Source organism: Oncorhynchus nerka, unplaced genomic scaffold (assembly GCF_034236695.1).
Source record: "Oncorhynchus nerka isolate Pitt River unplaced genomic scaffold, Oner_Uvic_2.0 unplaced_scaffold_3952, whole genome shotgun sequence".
In the NCBI taxonomy this organism is placed as follows: domain Eukaryota; kingdom Metazoa; phylum Chordata; class Actinopteri; order Salmoniformes; family Salmonidae; genus Oncorhynchus; species Oncorhynchus nerka.
The window spans coordinates 1-18,872 of NW_027037345.1; the positions used below are offsets into that span (position 1 = coordinate 1).

General features: G+C 47.8%; 1 protein-coding gene across 1 annotated transcript; it reads right to left on the bottom strand.

Annotated features, from left to right (window-relative positions):
• Window positions 1-480: 480 nt before the first annotated feature.
• Window positions 481-18,650, bottom strand: LOC135566625 (NF-X1-type zinc finger protein NFXL1-like). Its single transcript, XM_065014296.1, has 8 exons — window positions 18,632-18,650; window positions 17,851-17,965; window positions 17,207-17,331; window positions 16,922-17,044; window positions 16,558-16,648; window positions 9,909-10,029; window positions 6,328-6,487; window positions 481-660 (listed from the first exon to the last, which is right to left on the bottom strand). The coding sequence occupies exons 2-8, from the start codon at window positions 17,918-17,920 to the stop codon at window positions 520-522; spliced, it is 831 nt and encodes a 276-aa protein (XP_064870368.1). The 5' UTR covers window positions 17,921-17,965; window positions 18,632-18,650; the 3' UTR covers window positions 481-519.
• Between the last annotated feature and the right edge of the window lie 222 nt (window positions 18,651-18,872).

Sequence of the window (18,872 nt, forward strand, 5' to 3'; positions counted from 1 at the left end):
AGGGTTATCTAACTACTCCTGCAGCGGTCTGGACGCCCCATGGTACAGCTCTGTTACTGTGTGTTACTGTGTGTGTATGTTACTGTGTGTTATTATGTGTCTGTTACTGTGTGTTATTATGTGTCTGTTACTGTGTGTGTATGTTACTGTGTGTTACTATGTGTGTGTGTGTTATTGTGTGTGTGTTATTATGTGTGTGTTACTGTGTGTGTGTCTGTTACTGTGTTACTGTGTGTGTGTCTGTTACTGTGTGTGTGTCTGTTACTGTGTTACTGTGTGTTAATGTGTGTGTGTGTTACTGTGTGTGTGTGTTATTATGTGTGTGTTACTGTGTGTGTGTATGTTACTGTGTGTTACTGTGTGTGTGTCTGTTACTGTGTGTGTGTGTTACTGTGTGTGTGTGTTACTGTGTGTGTGTGTGTGTTACTGTGTGTGTGTTATTGTGTGTGTGTTATTATGTGTGTGTTACTGTGTGTGTGTGTGTGTGTGTGTGTGTGTTAATGTGTTACTGTGTGTGTGTTAATGTGTTACTGTGTGTGTGTTACTGTGTGTGTGTGTGTGTGTAACATACGTGGGTATAGGGACCAGGCAGGGCGGGCAGGGGAGAGCTTTACGGACAAACGCAGGTTCTGACGACTGCTCCCACGGGCCTGCTAGGACCTGCAAAACAAGCAGTCTGAGACAGGAAGTATCCCAGCATACATGTAGGAGTCCAGGAAAAACATCCTGAATCAGCTGTTCTGATATAATCATTATGTAAACCACAACAATGAGGCTGTTCCCCAACTACTAACCCAGGACCCTATACTAACCTGTACTAACCCAGTCCCTGTACTAACCCAGTCCCTATACTAACCCAGTCCCTATACTAACCCAGCCCCTATACTAACCCAGTCCCTATACTAACCCAGTCCCTATACTAACCCAGTCCCTATACTAACCCGGTCCCTGTACTAACCCGGTCCCTACACTAACCCGGTCCCTGTACTAACCTGTACTAACCCAGTCCCTATACTAACCCAGTCCCTATACTAACCCAGTCCCTATACTAACCCAGTCCCTATACTAACCTATACTAACCCAGTCCCTATACTAACCCGGTCCCTATACTAACCCGGTCCCTATACTAACCCGGTCCCTATACTAACCCAGTCCCTATACTAACCCGGTCCCTATACTAACCCGGTCCCTATACTAACCCAGTCCCTATACTAACCCAGTCCCTATACTAACCCAGTCCCTATACTAACCCGGTCCCTATACTAACCCAGTCCCTATACTAACCTATACTAACCCAGCCCTATACTAACCTATACTAACCCAGTCCCTATACTAACCCAGTCCCTATACTAACCCAGTCCCTATACTAACCCAGTCCCTGTACTAACCCAGTCCCTGTACTAACCCAGTCCCTATACTAACCCGGTCCCTATACTAACCCGGTCCCTATACTAACCTGTACTAACGCAGTCCCTATACTAACCCGGTCCCTATACTAACCCGGTCCCTATACTAACCCGGTCCCTATACTAACCCGGTCCCTATACTAACCCGGTCCCTATACTAACCCGGTCCCTATACTAACCCGGTCCCTATACTAACCCGGTCCCTATACTAACCCAGTCCCTATACTAACCTGTACTAACCCAGTCCCTATACTAACCCAGTCCCTATACTAACCTGTACTAACCCAGTCCCTATACTAACCTGTACTAACCCAGTCCCTATACTAACCTGTACTAACCCAGTCCCTATACTAACCCAGTCCCAATACTAACCCGGTCCCTACACTAACCCTGTCCCTGTACTAACCCGGTCCCTGTACTAACCCAGTCCCTGTAATAACCCAGTCCCTGTAATAACCCAGTCCCTATACTAACCCAGTCCCTATACTAACCTATACTAACCCAGTCCCTATACTAACCCAGTCCCTATACTAACCCAGTCCCTATACTAACCTATACTAACCCAGTCCCTATACTAACCTATACTAATCCAGTCCCTATACTAACCCAGTCCCTATACTAACCCAGCCCTATACTAACCCAGTCCCTATACTAACCTATACTAACCCAGCCCTATACTAACCTATACTAACCCAGTCCCTATACTAACCCAGTCCCTATACTAACCCAGTCCCTATACTAACCCAGTCCCTATACTAACCCAGTCCCTATACTAACCCAGTCCCTATACTAACCCAGTCCCTATACTAACCCAGTCCCTATACTAACCTATACTAACCCAGCCCTATACTAACCTATACTAACCCAGTCCCTATACTAACCCAGTCCCTATACTAACCCAGTCCCTATACTAACCCGGTCCCTATACTAACCAGTCCCTATACTAACCCAGTCCCTATACTAACCTATACTAACCCAGTCCCTATACTAACCCAGTCCCTATACTAACCCGGTCCCTATACTAACCAGTCCCTATACTAACCAGTCCCTATACTAACCCAGTCCCTATACTAACCTATACTAACCCAGTCCCTATACTAACCCGGTCCCTATACTAACCCGGTCCCTATACTAACCAGTCCCTATACTAACCTATACTAACCAGTCCCTATACTAACCTATACTAACCCAGTCCCTATACTAACCTATACTAACCAGGTCCCTATACTAACCAGTCCCTATACTAACCTATACTAACCAGTCCCTATACTAACCTATACTAACCAGTCCCTATACTAACCTATACTAACCCAGTCCCTATACTAACCCAGTCCCTATACTAACCCAGTCCCTATACTAACCCAGTCCCTATACTAACCCAGTCCCTATACTAACCCGGTCCCTATACTAACCCAGTCCCTATACTAACCCAGTCCCTATACTAACCCAGTCCCTATACTAACCCAGTCCCTATACTAACCCAGTCCCTATACTAACCCAGTCCCTATACTAACCCGGTCCCTATACTAACCCAGTCCCTATACTAACCTATACTAACCCAGCCCTATACTAACCTATACTAACCCAGTCCCTATACTAACCCAGTCCCTATACTAACCCAGTCCCTATACTAACCCAGTCCCTGTACTAACCCAGTCCTGTACTAACCCAGTCCCTATACTAACCCGGTCCCTATACTAACCCGGTCCCTATACTAACCTGTACTAACGCAGTCCCTATACTAACCTGGTCCCTATACTAACCCGGTCCCTATACTAACCCGGTCCCTATACTAACCCGGTCCCTATACTAACCCGGTCCCTATACTAACCCGGTCCCTATACTAACCCAGTCCCTATACTAGCCCAGTCCCTATACTAACCTGTACTAACTCCAGTCCCTATACTAACCCAGTCCCTATACTAACCTGTACTAACCCAGTCCCTATACTAACCTGTACTAACTCAGTCCCTATACTAACCTGTACTAACTCCAGTCCCTATACTAACTCCAGTCCCAATACTAACCCGGTCCCTATACTAACCCGGTCCCTACACTAACCCGGTCCCTGTACTAACCCGGTCCCTGTACTAACCCAGTCCCTGTAATAACCCAGTCCCTATACTAACCCAGTCCCTATACTAACCCAGTCCCTATACTAACCTATACTAACCCAGTCCCTATACTAACCCAGTCCCTATACTAACCCAGTCCCTATACTAACCTATACTAACCCAGTCCCTATACTAACCTATGCTAATCCAGTCCCTATACTAACTCAGTCCCTATACTAACCTAGCCCTATACTAACCCAGCCCTATACTAACCTATACTAACCCAGTCCCTATACTAACCCAGTCCCTATACTAACCCAGTCCCTATACTAACCCAGTCCCTATACTAACCTATACTAACCCAGCCCTATACTAACCTAGTCCCTATACTAACCCAGTCCCTATACTAACCCGGTCCCTATACTAACCAGTCCCTATACTAACCCAGTCCCTATACTAACCTATACTAACCCAGTCCCTATACTAACCCAGTCCCTATACTAACCCGGTCCCTATACTAACCAGTCCCTATACTAACCTATACTAACCCAGTCCCTATACTAACCTATACTAACCCGGTCCCTATACTAACCAGTCCCTATACTAACCTATACTAACCAGTCCCTATACTAACCTATACTAACCAGTCCCTATACTAACCTATACTAACCCAGTCCCTATACTAACCCAGTCCCTATACTAACCCAGTCCCTATACTAACAAAGTCCCTATACTAACCCAGTCCCTATACTAACCCAGTCCCTATACTAACCCAGTCCCTGTACTAACCCAGTCCCTGTACTAACCCAGTCCCTGTACTAACCCGGTCCCTATACTAACCCGGTCCCTGTACTAACCCGGTCCCTGTACTAACCCGGTCCCTGTACTAACCCAGTCCCTATACTTACCCGGTCCCTATACTAACCCGGTCCCTATACTAACCCGGTCCCTATACTAACCCGGTCCCTATACTAACCCGGTCCCTATACTAACCCAGTCCCTATACTAACCCAGTCCCAATACTAACCCAGTCCCAATACTAACCCAGTCCCTATACTAACCCAGTCCCTATACTAACCCAGTCCCTATACTAACCCAGTCCCTATACTAACCCAGTCCCTGTACTAACCCAGTCCCTGTACTAACCCAGTCCCTACACTAACCCAGTCCCTACACTAACCCAGTCCCTACACTAACCCAGACAAGGGAAACAGGCCAATTTTATTTATTTAACCCTTTTTTAACTAGGCTAAGTCAGTTATGAACAAATTCTTCTGGTTACTAGTCCAACGCTCTAACCACTAGGCTACCCTGCCGCCTCTACACTCTAACCACTAGGCTACCCTGCCGCCTCTACACTCTAACCACTAGGCTACCCTGCCTCCTCTACACTCTAACCACTAGGCTACCCTGCCGCCTCTACACTCTAACCACTAGGCTACCCTGCCGCCTCTACACTCTAACCACTAGGCTACCCTGCCGCCTCTACACTCTAACCACTAGGCTACCCTGCCGCCTCTACACTCTAACCACTAGGCTACCCTGCCGCCTCTACACTCTAACCACTAGGCTACCCTGCCGCCTCTACACTCTAACCACTAGGCTACCTGCCCCCTCTACACTCTAACCACTAGGCTACCTGCCGCCTCTACACTCTAACCACTAGGCTACCTGCCGCCTCTACACTCTAACCACTAGGCTACCTGCCGCCTCTACACTCTAACCACTAGGCTACCTGCCCCCTCTACACTCTAACCACTAGGCTACCTGCCGCCTCTACACTCTAACCACTAGGCTACCTGCCGCCTCTACACTCTAACCACTAGGCTACCTGCCGCCCCCAATAGGACTCCTTGTTATTTTCCATCTCCACTATAAATAACATATATATATTTTTACAGACCAATCTAACGCCCCACAGCAGAGTTGATGACCTGGCATCGGTGCCACCCCCTGGTGGATCCAATCTAACGCCCCACAGCAGAGTTGATGACCTGGCATCGGTGCCACCCCCGGTGGATTCAATCTCACGCCCCACAGCAGAGTTGATGACCTGGCATCGGTGCCACCCCTGGTGGAACCAATCTAACGCCCCACAGCAGAGTTGATGACCTGGCATCGGTGCCACCCTGGTGGAACCAATCTAACGCCCCACAGCAGAGTTGATGACCTGGCATCAGTGCCACCCTGGTGGATCCAATCTAACGCCCACAGCAGAGTTGATGACCTGGCATCGGTGCCACCCCTGGTGGATCCAATCTAACGCCCCACAGCAGAGTTGATGACCTGGCATCGGTGCCACCCCTGGTGGAACCAATCTAACGCCCCACAGCAGAGTTGATGACCTGGCATCGGTGCCACCCCTGGTGGATCCAATCTAACGCCCCACAGCAGAGTTGATGACCTGGCATCGGTGCCACCCCTGGTGGAACCAATCTAACGCCCCACAGCAGAGTTGATGACCTGGCATCGGTGCCACCCCTGGTGGATCCAATCTAACGCCCCACAGCAGAGTTGATGACCTGGCATCGGTGCCACCCCTGGTGGAACCAATCTAACGCCCCACAGCAGAGTTGATGACCTGGCATCGGTGCCACCCCTGGTGGATCCAATCTAACGCCCCACAGCAGAGTTGATGACCTGGCATCGGTGCCACCCCCGGTGGATTCAATCTCACACCCCACAGCAGAGTTGATGACCTGGCATCGGTGCCACCCCTGGTGGATCCAATCTAACGCCCCACAGCAGAGTTGATGACCTGGCATCGGTGCCACCCCTGGTGGATCCAATCTAACATCCCCCATTCAGTCATTCTGAAATGCTACCATTCTCTGAAACTGTCCTGTCAGCATGGCACACACACTCACCCTGTCGCTGGTCTTCACCATAACCTGGTCGTGGCAGGGTTGGGGACAGGGGTGTTGGCATCGTTTCAGGGCCAGGAGACAGGCCTGGCGACAGGGCGGGCAGGGACCAGGGTGGCAGCGATGGGTCTCTCTGCTGGGGTGGTGGCAGGATGGGGGAGACCTGGTGGGATGATAATCATTTAGACAGAGTGGTTTTTTGTCTGTCCCTATAATGACTTTTATCTCAAATGTAACATCACAACAACATCACCACAACAACATCACAACAACAACATCACAACAACAACATCACAACAACACGACAACAACATCACAACAGCACAACAACAGCACAACAACAGCACAACATCACAACAGCACAACATCACAAAAACATCACAACAACATCACAACAACAGCACAACAACATCACAACATCACAACAACATCACAACAACACCACAACACCACAACATCATCACAACAACAACACAACAGCACAACAACAGCACAACAACAGCACAACAACTGACACAACAAACTACAACAACAACATCCGCAACAACACAACATCCTAACAACATCACAACATCACAACAACATCCACAACAACATCACAACATCGGAACAACACAACATCAGAACATCCCACAAACATCACAACATCATCACAACAACATCACAACAGCACAACAACATGCCCAACAGCACAACAACATCACCACAACATCCTGAAAACATCACAACATCATCCACAACAACATCCACAACAACAACATCACAACAGCAACATCCTGTACAACATCACAACAACAGCACAACAACATCACAACAACAACATCCTAGCATCAACATCACATCACAACAACACAACATCCACAACATCACAACATGACAACAACAACATCACAAGCAACATGACAACAACAACATCACAACAACATGACAACAACAACAACATCACAACATGACAACACAACAGCACAACAACAGCACAACAACAGCACAACAACAGCACAACAACAGCACAACAACAGCAGCACAACATCACAACAGCACAACATCACAAAAACATCACAACAACATCACAACAACAGCACAACAACAGCACAACAACATCACAACAACATCACAACACAACAACACCATCACAACAACAACACAACAGCACAACAACAGCACAACAACAGCACAACAAAAGCACAACAAGCACAACATCACAACAACACAACATCACAACAACATCACAACATCACAACAACATCACAACAACATCACAACAACAGCACAACAACATCACAACATCAGAACAACACAACATCACAACATCACAACATCACAACAACATCGCAACAACATCGCAACAACATCGCAACAGCACAACAACATCACAACAACATCACAACATCATCACAACAACATCATCACAACAACAACATCAACAACAACATCACAACAGCACAACAACATCACACAACAATCACAACATCAACATCACAACAACACAACAACAACATCACAACAACATCACAACATCACAACATCACAACAACATGACAACAACAACATCACAACAACATGACAACAACAACATCACAACATCAACAACAACAACAACATCACAACAGCACAACATCACATCACAACAACAGCACAACAACATCACAACAACAACAGCATCGCAACAGCACAACATCAACATCACAACAACACAACACAACAGCACAACAACAGCACAACAACAGCACAACAACAGCACAACAACATCACAACAACATCACAAAAACAGCACAACAGCACAACAACATCACAACAACACCACAACAACACAACAGCACAACAAAAGCACAACAACATCACAACAACAACATCACAACAACATCACAACAACACAACATCACAACATCACAACAACAGCACAACACAACAACAACATCACAACAACATCACAACAGCACAACAACATCACAACAGCACAACAACATCACAACAACATCACAACAGCACAACAACATCACAACATCAGAACAACATCACAACAACACAACAACAACACAACATCACAACAACATCACAACAACAACATCACAACAACAACATCACAACAACAACATCACAACAACAACATCACAACAACATCACAACAACACAACATCACAACAACACAACAACAACAACATCAACAACAACAACAACATCACACACACACACATCATCACACACAACAACAACAACACAACAACAACACAACAACAACACAACATCACAACAACATCACAACAACAACAACATCACAACAACAACATCACAACAGCACAACAACATCACAACACCAACAACATCACATCATCACAACATCACAACAACATCACAACAACAACATCACAACAACATCACAACAACATCACAACATCACAAAGTGGGCACAAATACAACAATGTCAATTACAACCAATATATCACTTTAACACATTGTTGAATAACAGTGAAGACATCAAAACACATCACTCCAGTGTTAATGCTAAATTGTCATTATTTCGTCACTACGGCCTATTTATTGCCTTAGCTCCCTAATCTTACTACATTTGCACACTGCACATAGATTGTTCTACTGTATTGTTGACTGTATGTTTGTTTATTCCATGTGTAACTCTGTGTTGTTGTTTGTGTCTCACTGCTTTGCTTTATCTTGGCCAGGTCACAGTTGTAAATGAGAACTCAACTGACCTACCTGGTTAAATAAAGGGTTAGGGTTATATATATAAATACCTGGTTAAATAAAGGGTTAGGGTTATATATATAAATACCTGGTTAAATAAAGGGTTAGGGTTATATATATAAATACCTGGTTAAATAAAGGGTTATATATATAAATACCTGGTTAAATAAAGGGTTAAGGTTATATATATAAATACCTGGTTAAATAAAGGGTTATATATATAAATACCTGGTTAAATAAAGGGTTAGGGTTATATATATAAATACCTGGTTAAATAAAGGGTTAGGGTTATATATATAAATACCTGGTTAAATAAAGGGTTATATATATAAATACCTGGTTAAATAAAGGGTTATATATATAAATACCTGGTTAAATAAAGGGTTAGGGCATATATAAATAATTAAATAAAGGGTTATATATATAAATACCTGGTTAAATAAAGGGTTATATATATAAATACCTGGTTAAATAAAGGGTTAGGGTTATATATATAAATACCTGGTTAAATAAAGGGTTAGTTATATATATAAATACCTGGTTAAATAAAGGGTTAGGTTCTATATATAAATACCTGGTTAAATAAAGGGTTAGGGTTATATATATAAATACCTGGTTAAATAAAGGGTTATATATATAAATACCTGGTTAAATAAAGTGTGTAAAGCGCCGTCCCGTGTGTGTGTGTGTGTGTGTGAGTGTGTGTCTGGACGATGTCCCGTGTGTGTGTGTGTGTGTGTCAGTCCCGTGTGTGTGTGTGTGTGTGTGTGTGTGTGTGTGTCTGTCGTTCCGTGTGTGTGTGTGTGTGTCGCCCGTGTGTGTGTGTGTGTGTCTGTCCCGTGTGTGTGTGTGTGTGTGTGTGTGTGTGTGTGTGTGTGTGTTACCTGCACAGTTCTTTGCAGCGTGGAGGCTTGGTACTCCTCTCCCTCCCACAGGGAACAGTCAGAGAGGTGGATTCACACACACACTTCACATCCAGCGTCTCTGGACAGGGATAGCAGCTGCCTGTAACACACAGAACCTTGTTTTACTACACCCCACTGACTGAGAACAACCATCACTCATCTCACAGGTTGTCATTCCATCCCTCCTAGAGGGGGGTGAGGGGGGTTCCATCCCTCCTAGAGGGGGGTGAGGGGGGTTCCATCCCTCCTAGAGGGGGGTGAGGGGGGTTCCATCCCTCCTAGAGGGGGGTGAGGGGGGTTCCATCCCTCCTAGAGAGGGCTTCCATCCCTCCTAGAGAGGGCTTCCATCCCTCCTAGAGGGGGGTTCCATCCCTCCTAGAGGGGGGTTCCATCCCTCCTAGAGGGGGGTTCCATCCCTCCTAGAGGGGGGTTCCATCCCTCCTAGAGGGGGTTCCATCCCTCTAGAGAGGGCTTCCATCCTCCTAGAGGGGTTCCATCCCTCTAGAGGGGGTTCCATCCCTTCTAGAGGGGGGTTCCATCCCTCCTAGAGGGGGGTTCCATCCCTCCTAGAGGGGGTTCCATCCCTCCCATCCCTCCTAGAGGGGGGTTCCATCCCTCCTAGAGGGGGTTCCATCCCTCCTAGAGGGGGTTCCATCCCTCCCATCCCTCCTAGAGGGGGGTTCCATCCCTCCTAGAGGGGGTTCCATCCCTCCCATCCCTCCTAGAGGGGGGTTCCATCCCTCCTAGAGGGGGTTCCATCCCTCCTAGAGGGGGGTTCCCATCCCTTCTAGAGGGGGGTTCTGTATTCAGCCTCGTTATTGTGGGTTAGGGGATTGTCAGTCAGCTGTTGCATTGTGGGTTAGGGGCTTGTCAGTCAGCTGTTGCATTGTGGGTTAGGGGCTTGTCAGTCAGCTGTTGCATTGTGGGTTAGGGGCTTGTCAGTCAGCTGTTGCATTGTGGGTTAGGGGCTTGTCAGTCAGCTGTTGCATTGTGGGTTAGGGGCTTGTCAGTCAGCTGTTGCATTGTGGGTTAGGGGGCTTGTCAGTCAGCTGTTGCATTGTGGGTTAGGGGCTTGTCAGTCAGCTGTTGCATTGTGGGTTAGGGGCTTGTCAGTCAGCTGTTGCATTGTGGGTTAGGGGCTTGTCAGTCAGCTGTTGCATTGTGGGTTAGGGGCTTGTCAGCTCAGCTGTCAGTAGCAGTTAGTGGGTCAGGGAGCTTGTCAGTCAAGCTGTTGCATTGTGGGTTAGGGGCTTGTCAGTCAGCTGTTGCATTGTGGGTTAGGGGCTTGTCAGTCAGCTGTTGCATTGTGGGTTAGGGGCTTGTATTCGGCCATGTGATTTGATCTTAAAGCAGACAGACGAGGTATTAAAATGGGTTGACCTTAGACGCGTTCCATTGTCCACAACAATAGTTTTGAAAAACAACCTTTGCAACCACAGCGTGTGTCTCTGAGAGGTGTGTGTGTGTGTGTGTGTGTGTGTGTGTGTGTGTCTCTGAGAGGTGTGTGTGTGTGTGTGTGTCTCTGAGAGGTGTGTGTGTGTGTCTCTGCGAGGTGTGTGTGTGTCTCTGCGAGGTGTGTGTGTGTGTGTGTGTCTCTGCGAGGTGTGTGTGTGTGTGTGTGTGTCTGCGAGGTGTGTGTGTGTGTGTGTGTGTGTGTCTCTGAGAGGTGTGTGTGTGTGTGTGTGTCTCTGCGAGTGTGTGTGTGTGTGTGTGTGTGTGTGTGTGTCTCTGAGAGGTGTGTGTGTGTGTGTGTGTCTCTGCGAGGTGCGAGGTGTGTGTCTCTGCGAGGTGTGTGTGTGTGTGTGTGTGTGTCTCTGAGAGGTGCGAGGTGTGTGTGTGTGTGTGTGTCTCTGCGAGGTGCGAGGTGTGTGTGTGTGTGTGTGTGTCTCTGCGAGGTGCGAGGTGTGTGTGTGTGTCTCTGAGAGGTGCGAGGTGTGTGTGTGTGTGTGTGTCTCTGCGAGGTGCGAGGTGTGTGTGTGTGTGTGTGTCTCTGCGAGGTGCGAGGTGTGTGTGTGTGTGTGTGTCTCTGCGAGGTGTGTGTGTGTGTGTGTGTGTGTGTCTCTGCGAGGTGCGAGGTGTGTGTGTGTGTGTGTGTCTCTGCGAGGTGTGTGTGGTCCGTTCCACTCCATCAGTGTATATATGACCACCATCAGCTAACTGATAACCTATCAACGCCGCACCCAAACCTTTTCCCCAGGCGGCACGGCGCCCAAAGGTCAGCCAATGTGAACAGAGACGAGGAGCGTGAATAAATTAGCACTGTTTCTCCCGCTGTTATCAGCCAATCACATCACAGCACAGAAAACAAACTAAACAAGAGACAAAGGAGAGGAAGAAGACACCACACCATACACACAGACACACAGACACACCATACACACAGACACACAGACACACCACACCATACACACAGACACACCACACACAGACACACAGACACACAGACACACAGACACAGACACCATACACACAGACACACAGACACACAGACACACCATACACACAGACACACAGACACACCACACCATACACACAGACACACAGACACACCACACACAGACACACAGACACACCACACACAGACACACAGACACACAGACACACAGACACACAGACACACCACACCACACACAGACACACAGACACACCACACCATACACACAGACACACAGACACACCACACCATACACACAGACACACAGACACACCACACACAGACACACAGACACACAGACACACAGACACACAGACACACCACACCATACACACAGACACACAGACACACAGACACACAGACACGCAGACACACAGACACACCACACCATACACACAGACACACAGACACACCACACACAGACACACAGACACACAGACACACAGACACACCACACCATACACACAGACACACAGACACACAGACACACCATACACACAGACACACAGACACACACATACACACAGACACACCACATATACACACAGACACACCACATATACACACAGACACATATACACACAGACACACCACATATACACACAGACACACCACATATACACACAGACACACAGACACACCACACAGACACACAGACACACAGACACACACAGACACACCACATATACACACAGACACACATACACACACCACATATACACATAGACACACAGACACACAGACACACACCACATATACACACCACATATACACATAGACACACAGACACACACCACATATACACACATACACACAGACACACATACACAGACACACCACACAGACACACAGACACACAGACACACCACACATACACACAGACACACAGACACACACACGAAACACACATACACCACACACACCACATATACACACAGACACACAGACACACCACACATACACACAGACACACAGATATACACGCACAGACACACAGACACATAGACACACCACATATACACACAGACCACACATACACACAGACACACCACATATACACACAGACACACAGACACACAGACACACAGACACACAGACACACCACACAGACACACAGACACACAGACACAGACACACCACACACAGACACACCACACCATACACACAGACACAGACACACACATACACACACATACACACACAGACACATATACACAGACACACCACATATACACACAGACACACCACATATACACACAGACACACAGACACACCACACAGACACACAGACACACAGACACACACATACACACCACATATACACACAGACACACATACACACAGACACACACCACATATACACATAGACACACAGACACACACCACATATACACACAGACACACAGACACACCACATATACACACCACATATACACACAGACACACAGACACACATACACAGACACACCACACATACACACAGACACACATACACACAGACACACATACACACAGACACACATACACACAGACACACCACACATACACACATACACCACACATACACAGACACACCACATATACACACAGACACACAGACACACAGACACATGCACATAGACACACAGACACACAGATATACACGCACAGACACACAGACACATAGACACACCACATATACACACAGACACATACACACAGACACACCACATATACACACAGACACACAGACACACAGACACACAGACCACACATACACACAGACACACAGACACACCACATATACACACAGACACACAGACACACAGACACACAGACACATATACACACAGACACACAGACACACCACACAGACACACAGACACACATACACACAGACACACACACAGACACACCACACAGACACGACACACACACCATACACACAGACACACCACACAGACACACAGACACACCACACCATACACACAGACACACAGACACACCACACCATACACACAGACACACAGACACACAGACACAGACACACGACACACAGACACGCACATATACACACAGACACACACACATGACACACACAGACACACCACATATACACACAGACACACACAGACACACAGACACACACAGACACACAGACACACACATACACAGACACACCACATATACACACAGACCCACATACACACAGACACACACCACATATACACATAGACACACAGACACACACCACATATACACACAGACACACAGACACACCACATATACACACCACATATACACATAGACACACAGACACACACCACATATACACACATACACACATACACACAGACACACAGACACAGACACACATACACAGACACACAGACACACATACACAGACACACATACACATACACACAGACACACATACACACAGACACACAGACACACCACACATACACACAGACACACCACACATACACACATACACACAGACACACCACACATACACACATACACACAGACACACCACACATACACACATACACACAGACACAGACACACCACATATACACACAGACACACATACACAGACACACCACACATACACACAGATATACACGCACAGACACACAGACACATAGACACACCACATATACACACAGACCACACATACACACAGACACACAGACACACCACATATACACACAGACACACAGACACATATACACACAGACACACATACACACAGACACACCACATATACACACAGACACACAGACACACCACATATACACACAGACACACAGACACACCACACACAGACACACAGACACACAGACACACAGACACACAGACACACAGACACACCACATATACACACAGACACACAGACACACAGACACACCACATATACACAGACACACAGACACACCACACATACACACATACACAGACACACCACACATACACACATACACAGACACACCACACATACACACATACACAGACACACCACACATACACACATACACAGACACACCACATATACGCACAGACACACCACATATACGCACAGACACACCACACAGACACACAGACACATAGACACACCACATATACACACAGACCACACATACACAGACACACACATATACACACAGACACACAGACACACAGACACACCACACATACACACAGACACACAGATATACACGCACAGACACACAGACACATAGACACACCACATATACACACAGACCACACATACACACAGACACACAGACACACAACATATACACACAGACACACAGACACACAGACACATATACACACAGACACACAGACACACAGACACACCACACACACAGACACACAGACACACAGACACACAGACACACAGACACACAGACACACAGACACACAGACACACAGACACACAGACACAGACACACCACACACACACAGACACACAGACACACCACATATACACACAGACACACATACACACAGACACACCACATATACACACAGACACACAGACACACAGACACACAGACACACCACATATACACGCACAGACACACAGACACACAGACACACAGACACACCACATATACACGCACAGACGCACAGACACACAGACACACAGCACAGACACACAGCACAGACACACAGCACAGACACACAGCACCGACACACAGCACCGACACACAGCACCGACACACAGACACACAGAACAGACACACGGACACACAGCACAGACACACGGACACACAGCACAGACACACGGACACACACACAGCACAGACACACAGCACAGACACACAGCACAGACACACAGCACAGACACACGGACACGCAGCACAGACACACAGACACACAGAACAGACACACAGACACACAGCACAGACACAGACACGCAGCACTAACACGCAGCAGACACACAGACACACAGCACAGACACACAGACACACAGCACAGACACACAGACACACAGCACAGACACACAGACACACAGCACAGACACACAGACACACAGCTGGAGAACATTCCATTATTGACTAGTTAACCCAGTAGTGTCGGTAAGCTAACTAACATGCTGTGTTACCTTGGTGACAGACAGCCCTCCTGACAATGTGACTAACATGCTGTGTTACCTTGGTGACAGACAGCCCTCCTGACAATGTGACTAACATGCTGTGTTACCTTGGTGACAGACGGAGGGACATTTGTGGTTTCGGCAGCCCAGCGATCGTCCACAGCTCTGGTCACATGGCGGGCAGTTACCAGAGCAGCACTGTCAACACAGAAACCTAGTCCTTTAACCAACCTCAGGGGGCATAATTCAGGGGGGGACATAATTCGGGGGGGAACAGAACTCAGGGGGGACAGAATTCAGGGGGAACAGAACCAGGGGGGACAGAACCCAGGGGGACATAATTCAGGAGGGCGGGGAGACAGAACCCAGGGGGGACATAATTCAGGGGAGGGGGGACAGGGGGGGACAGAACCCAGGGGGACAGAACCCAGGTAGGGGGCGGAGGGAACCCAGGGGGGAGACAGAACTCACCTTCCTCCTGCACTGATGCCGTGAACAGCCTCTGGTGTTGGGGCATTTAGACTCACAAAGGTACTCCTTATGACAGGGCATGAGACGTGTGTATTTCCCACAGCGACAGTGCTTCTCTACCTCCTGGGGGGGGCAGAGGGAATGAAATAAAATATTACATTTGGTGTGTGTTGGTTGGATGGATGGAGCTAGAGTCCTGGAGCTAGAGTCCTAGAGCTAGAGTCCTGGATAAACTAAAGTTAACTAAAAGTCAACTGTAAAATGATGGAATATGAGTTTATTAACCTGTCTGCAGGTTTCACAGGCCCCTCTGTGACACCTCATGGAACAGGTGTGTAAGCCACATTCCATCACCTTGTCACAAGTGTCACCACAGGTAGGGACATCCTCAGTACAGGGGAGAGAACTCTCTGGAACACAGAGAGAGACAAGAGGACAGAGACTAAGAACGTGAACACAGAGAGTCAGAGGACAGACTAAGAACGTGAACACAGAGAGAGTCAGAGACAAGAGGACAGAGACTAAGAACGTGAACACAGAGAGAGAGACAAGAGGACAGAGACTAAGAACGTGAACACAGAGAGAGTCAGAGACAAGAGGACAGAGACTAAGAACGTGAACACAGAGAGAGTCAGGACAGACACTAAGAACGTGAACACAGAGAGAGTCAGAGACGAAGACAGAGACTAAGAACGTGAACACAGAGTCAGAGGACAGACTAAGAACGTGAACACAGAGAGAGTCAGAGGACAGACTAAGAACGTGAACACAGAGAGAGTCAGAGGACAGACTAAAAACGTGAACACAGAGAGAGTCAGAGACAAGAGGACAGAGACTAAGAACGTGAACACAGAGAGTCAGAGGACAGACTAAGAACGTGAACACAGAGAGAGTCAGAGGACAGGGAAGGGGAAGGTGTGTTATCTTACTTGACTTGCCGCAGGGACAGGCTCTGTTGCCAGATCGAGGACACGCCCCACACAGACCTGAATGACACATTCTCTCACATGTATGATTACCACAGGAGAGAGGACGACCACACGGCTAGAGACAGGAGACAGGGAGACAGGAGGCAGGAGACAGGGAGATAGGAGGCAGGGAGACAGGGAGACAGGAGACAGGGAGATAGGAGACAGGGAGACAGGAGACAGGAGGCAGGGAGACAGGAGGCAGGGAGACAGGAGGCAGGGAGACAGGGAGACAGGAGACAGGGAGGCAGGGAGACAGGAGACAGGAGGCAGGGAGATAGGAGGCAGGAGACAGGGAGATAGGAGGCAGGGAGATAGGGAGACAGGAGACAGGAGGCAGGGAGATAGGAGACAGGGAGGCAGGGAGACAGGAGGCAGGGAGACAGGAGGCAGGGAGACAGGAGACAGGGAGGCAGGGAGACAGGAGACAGGAGGCAGGGAGATAGGAGGCAGGGAGACAGGAGGAAGGTCAAACAGGAGGCAGGAGACAGGAGGCAGGAGACAGGGAGATAGGAGACAGGGAGACCGGTCAAACAGGAGGCAGGAGACAGGGAGACAGGAGGCAGGAGACAGGGAGAGAGATAGGAGGCAGGAGACAGGGAGGCAGGGAGACAGGGAGACAGGTCAAACAGGAGAATTCCCAGATGTTCTGATTCAAGGAATCTTCGAGGGAATTTGGAGAAATTCACCAGAATGTGGCAACCATAAATAGGACAGGGCTGTATGTATTCAGGTGTGTTACCTGTTGACAGTGCCACACAGGGCTGTATGTATTCAGGTGTGTTACCTGTTGACAGGGCTGTATGTATTCAGGTGTGTTACCTGTTGACAGGGCTGTATGTATTCAGGTGTGTTACCTGTTGACAGGGCTGCATATGTATTCAGGTGTGTTACCGGGCTGTATGTATTCAGGTGTGTTACCTGTTGACAGGGCTGTATGTATTCAGGTGTGTTACCTGTTGACAGGGCTGTATGTATTCAGG

Bases quoted from the DNA above. Each gene is read 5' to 3' on its own strand.
- LOC135566625 (XM_065014296.1), bottom strand. From the start codon at position 17,920: ATGTGTCATTCAGGTCTGTGTGGGGCGTGTCCTCGATCTGGCAACAGA. The intron at 17,332-17,850 runs GTAAGATAACAC...TCTGTGTTCCAG, and splicing joins CTGTCCCTGCGGCAAGTCAA to AGAGTTCTCTCCCCTGTACT. The intron at 17,045-17,206 runs GTTAATAAACTC...TGCCCCCCCCAG, and splicing joins CCTGTGAAACCTGCAGACAG to GAGGTAGAGAAGCACTGTCG.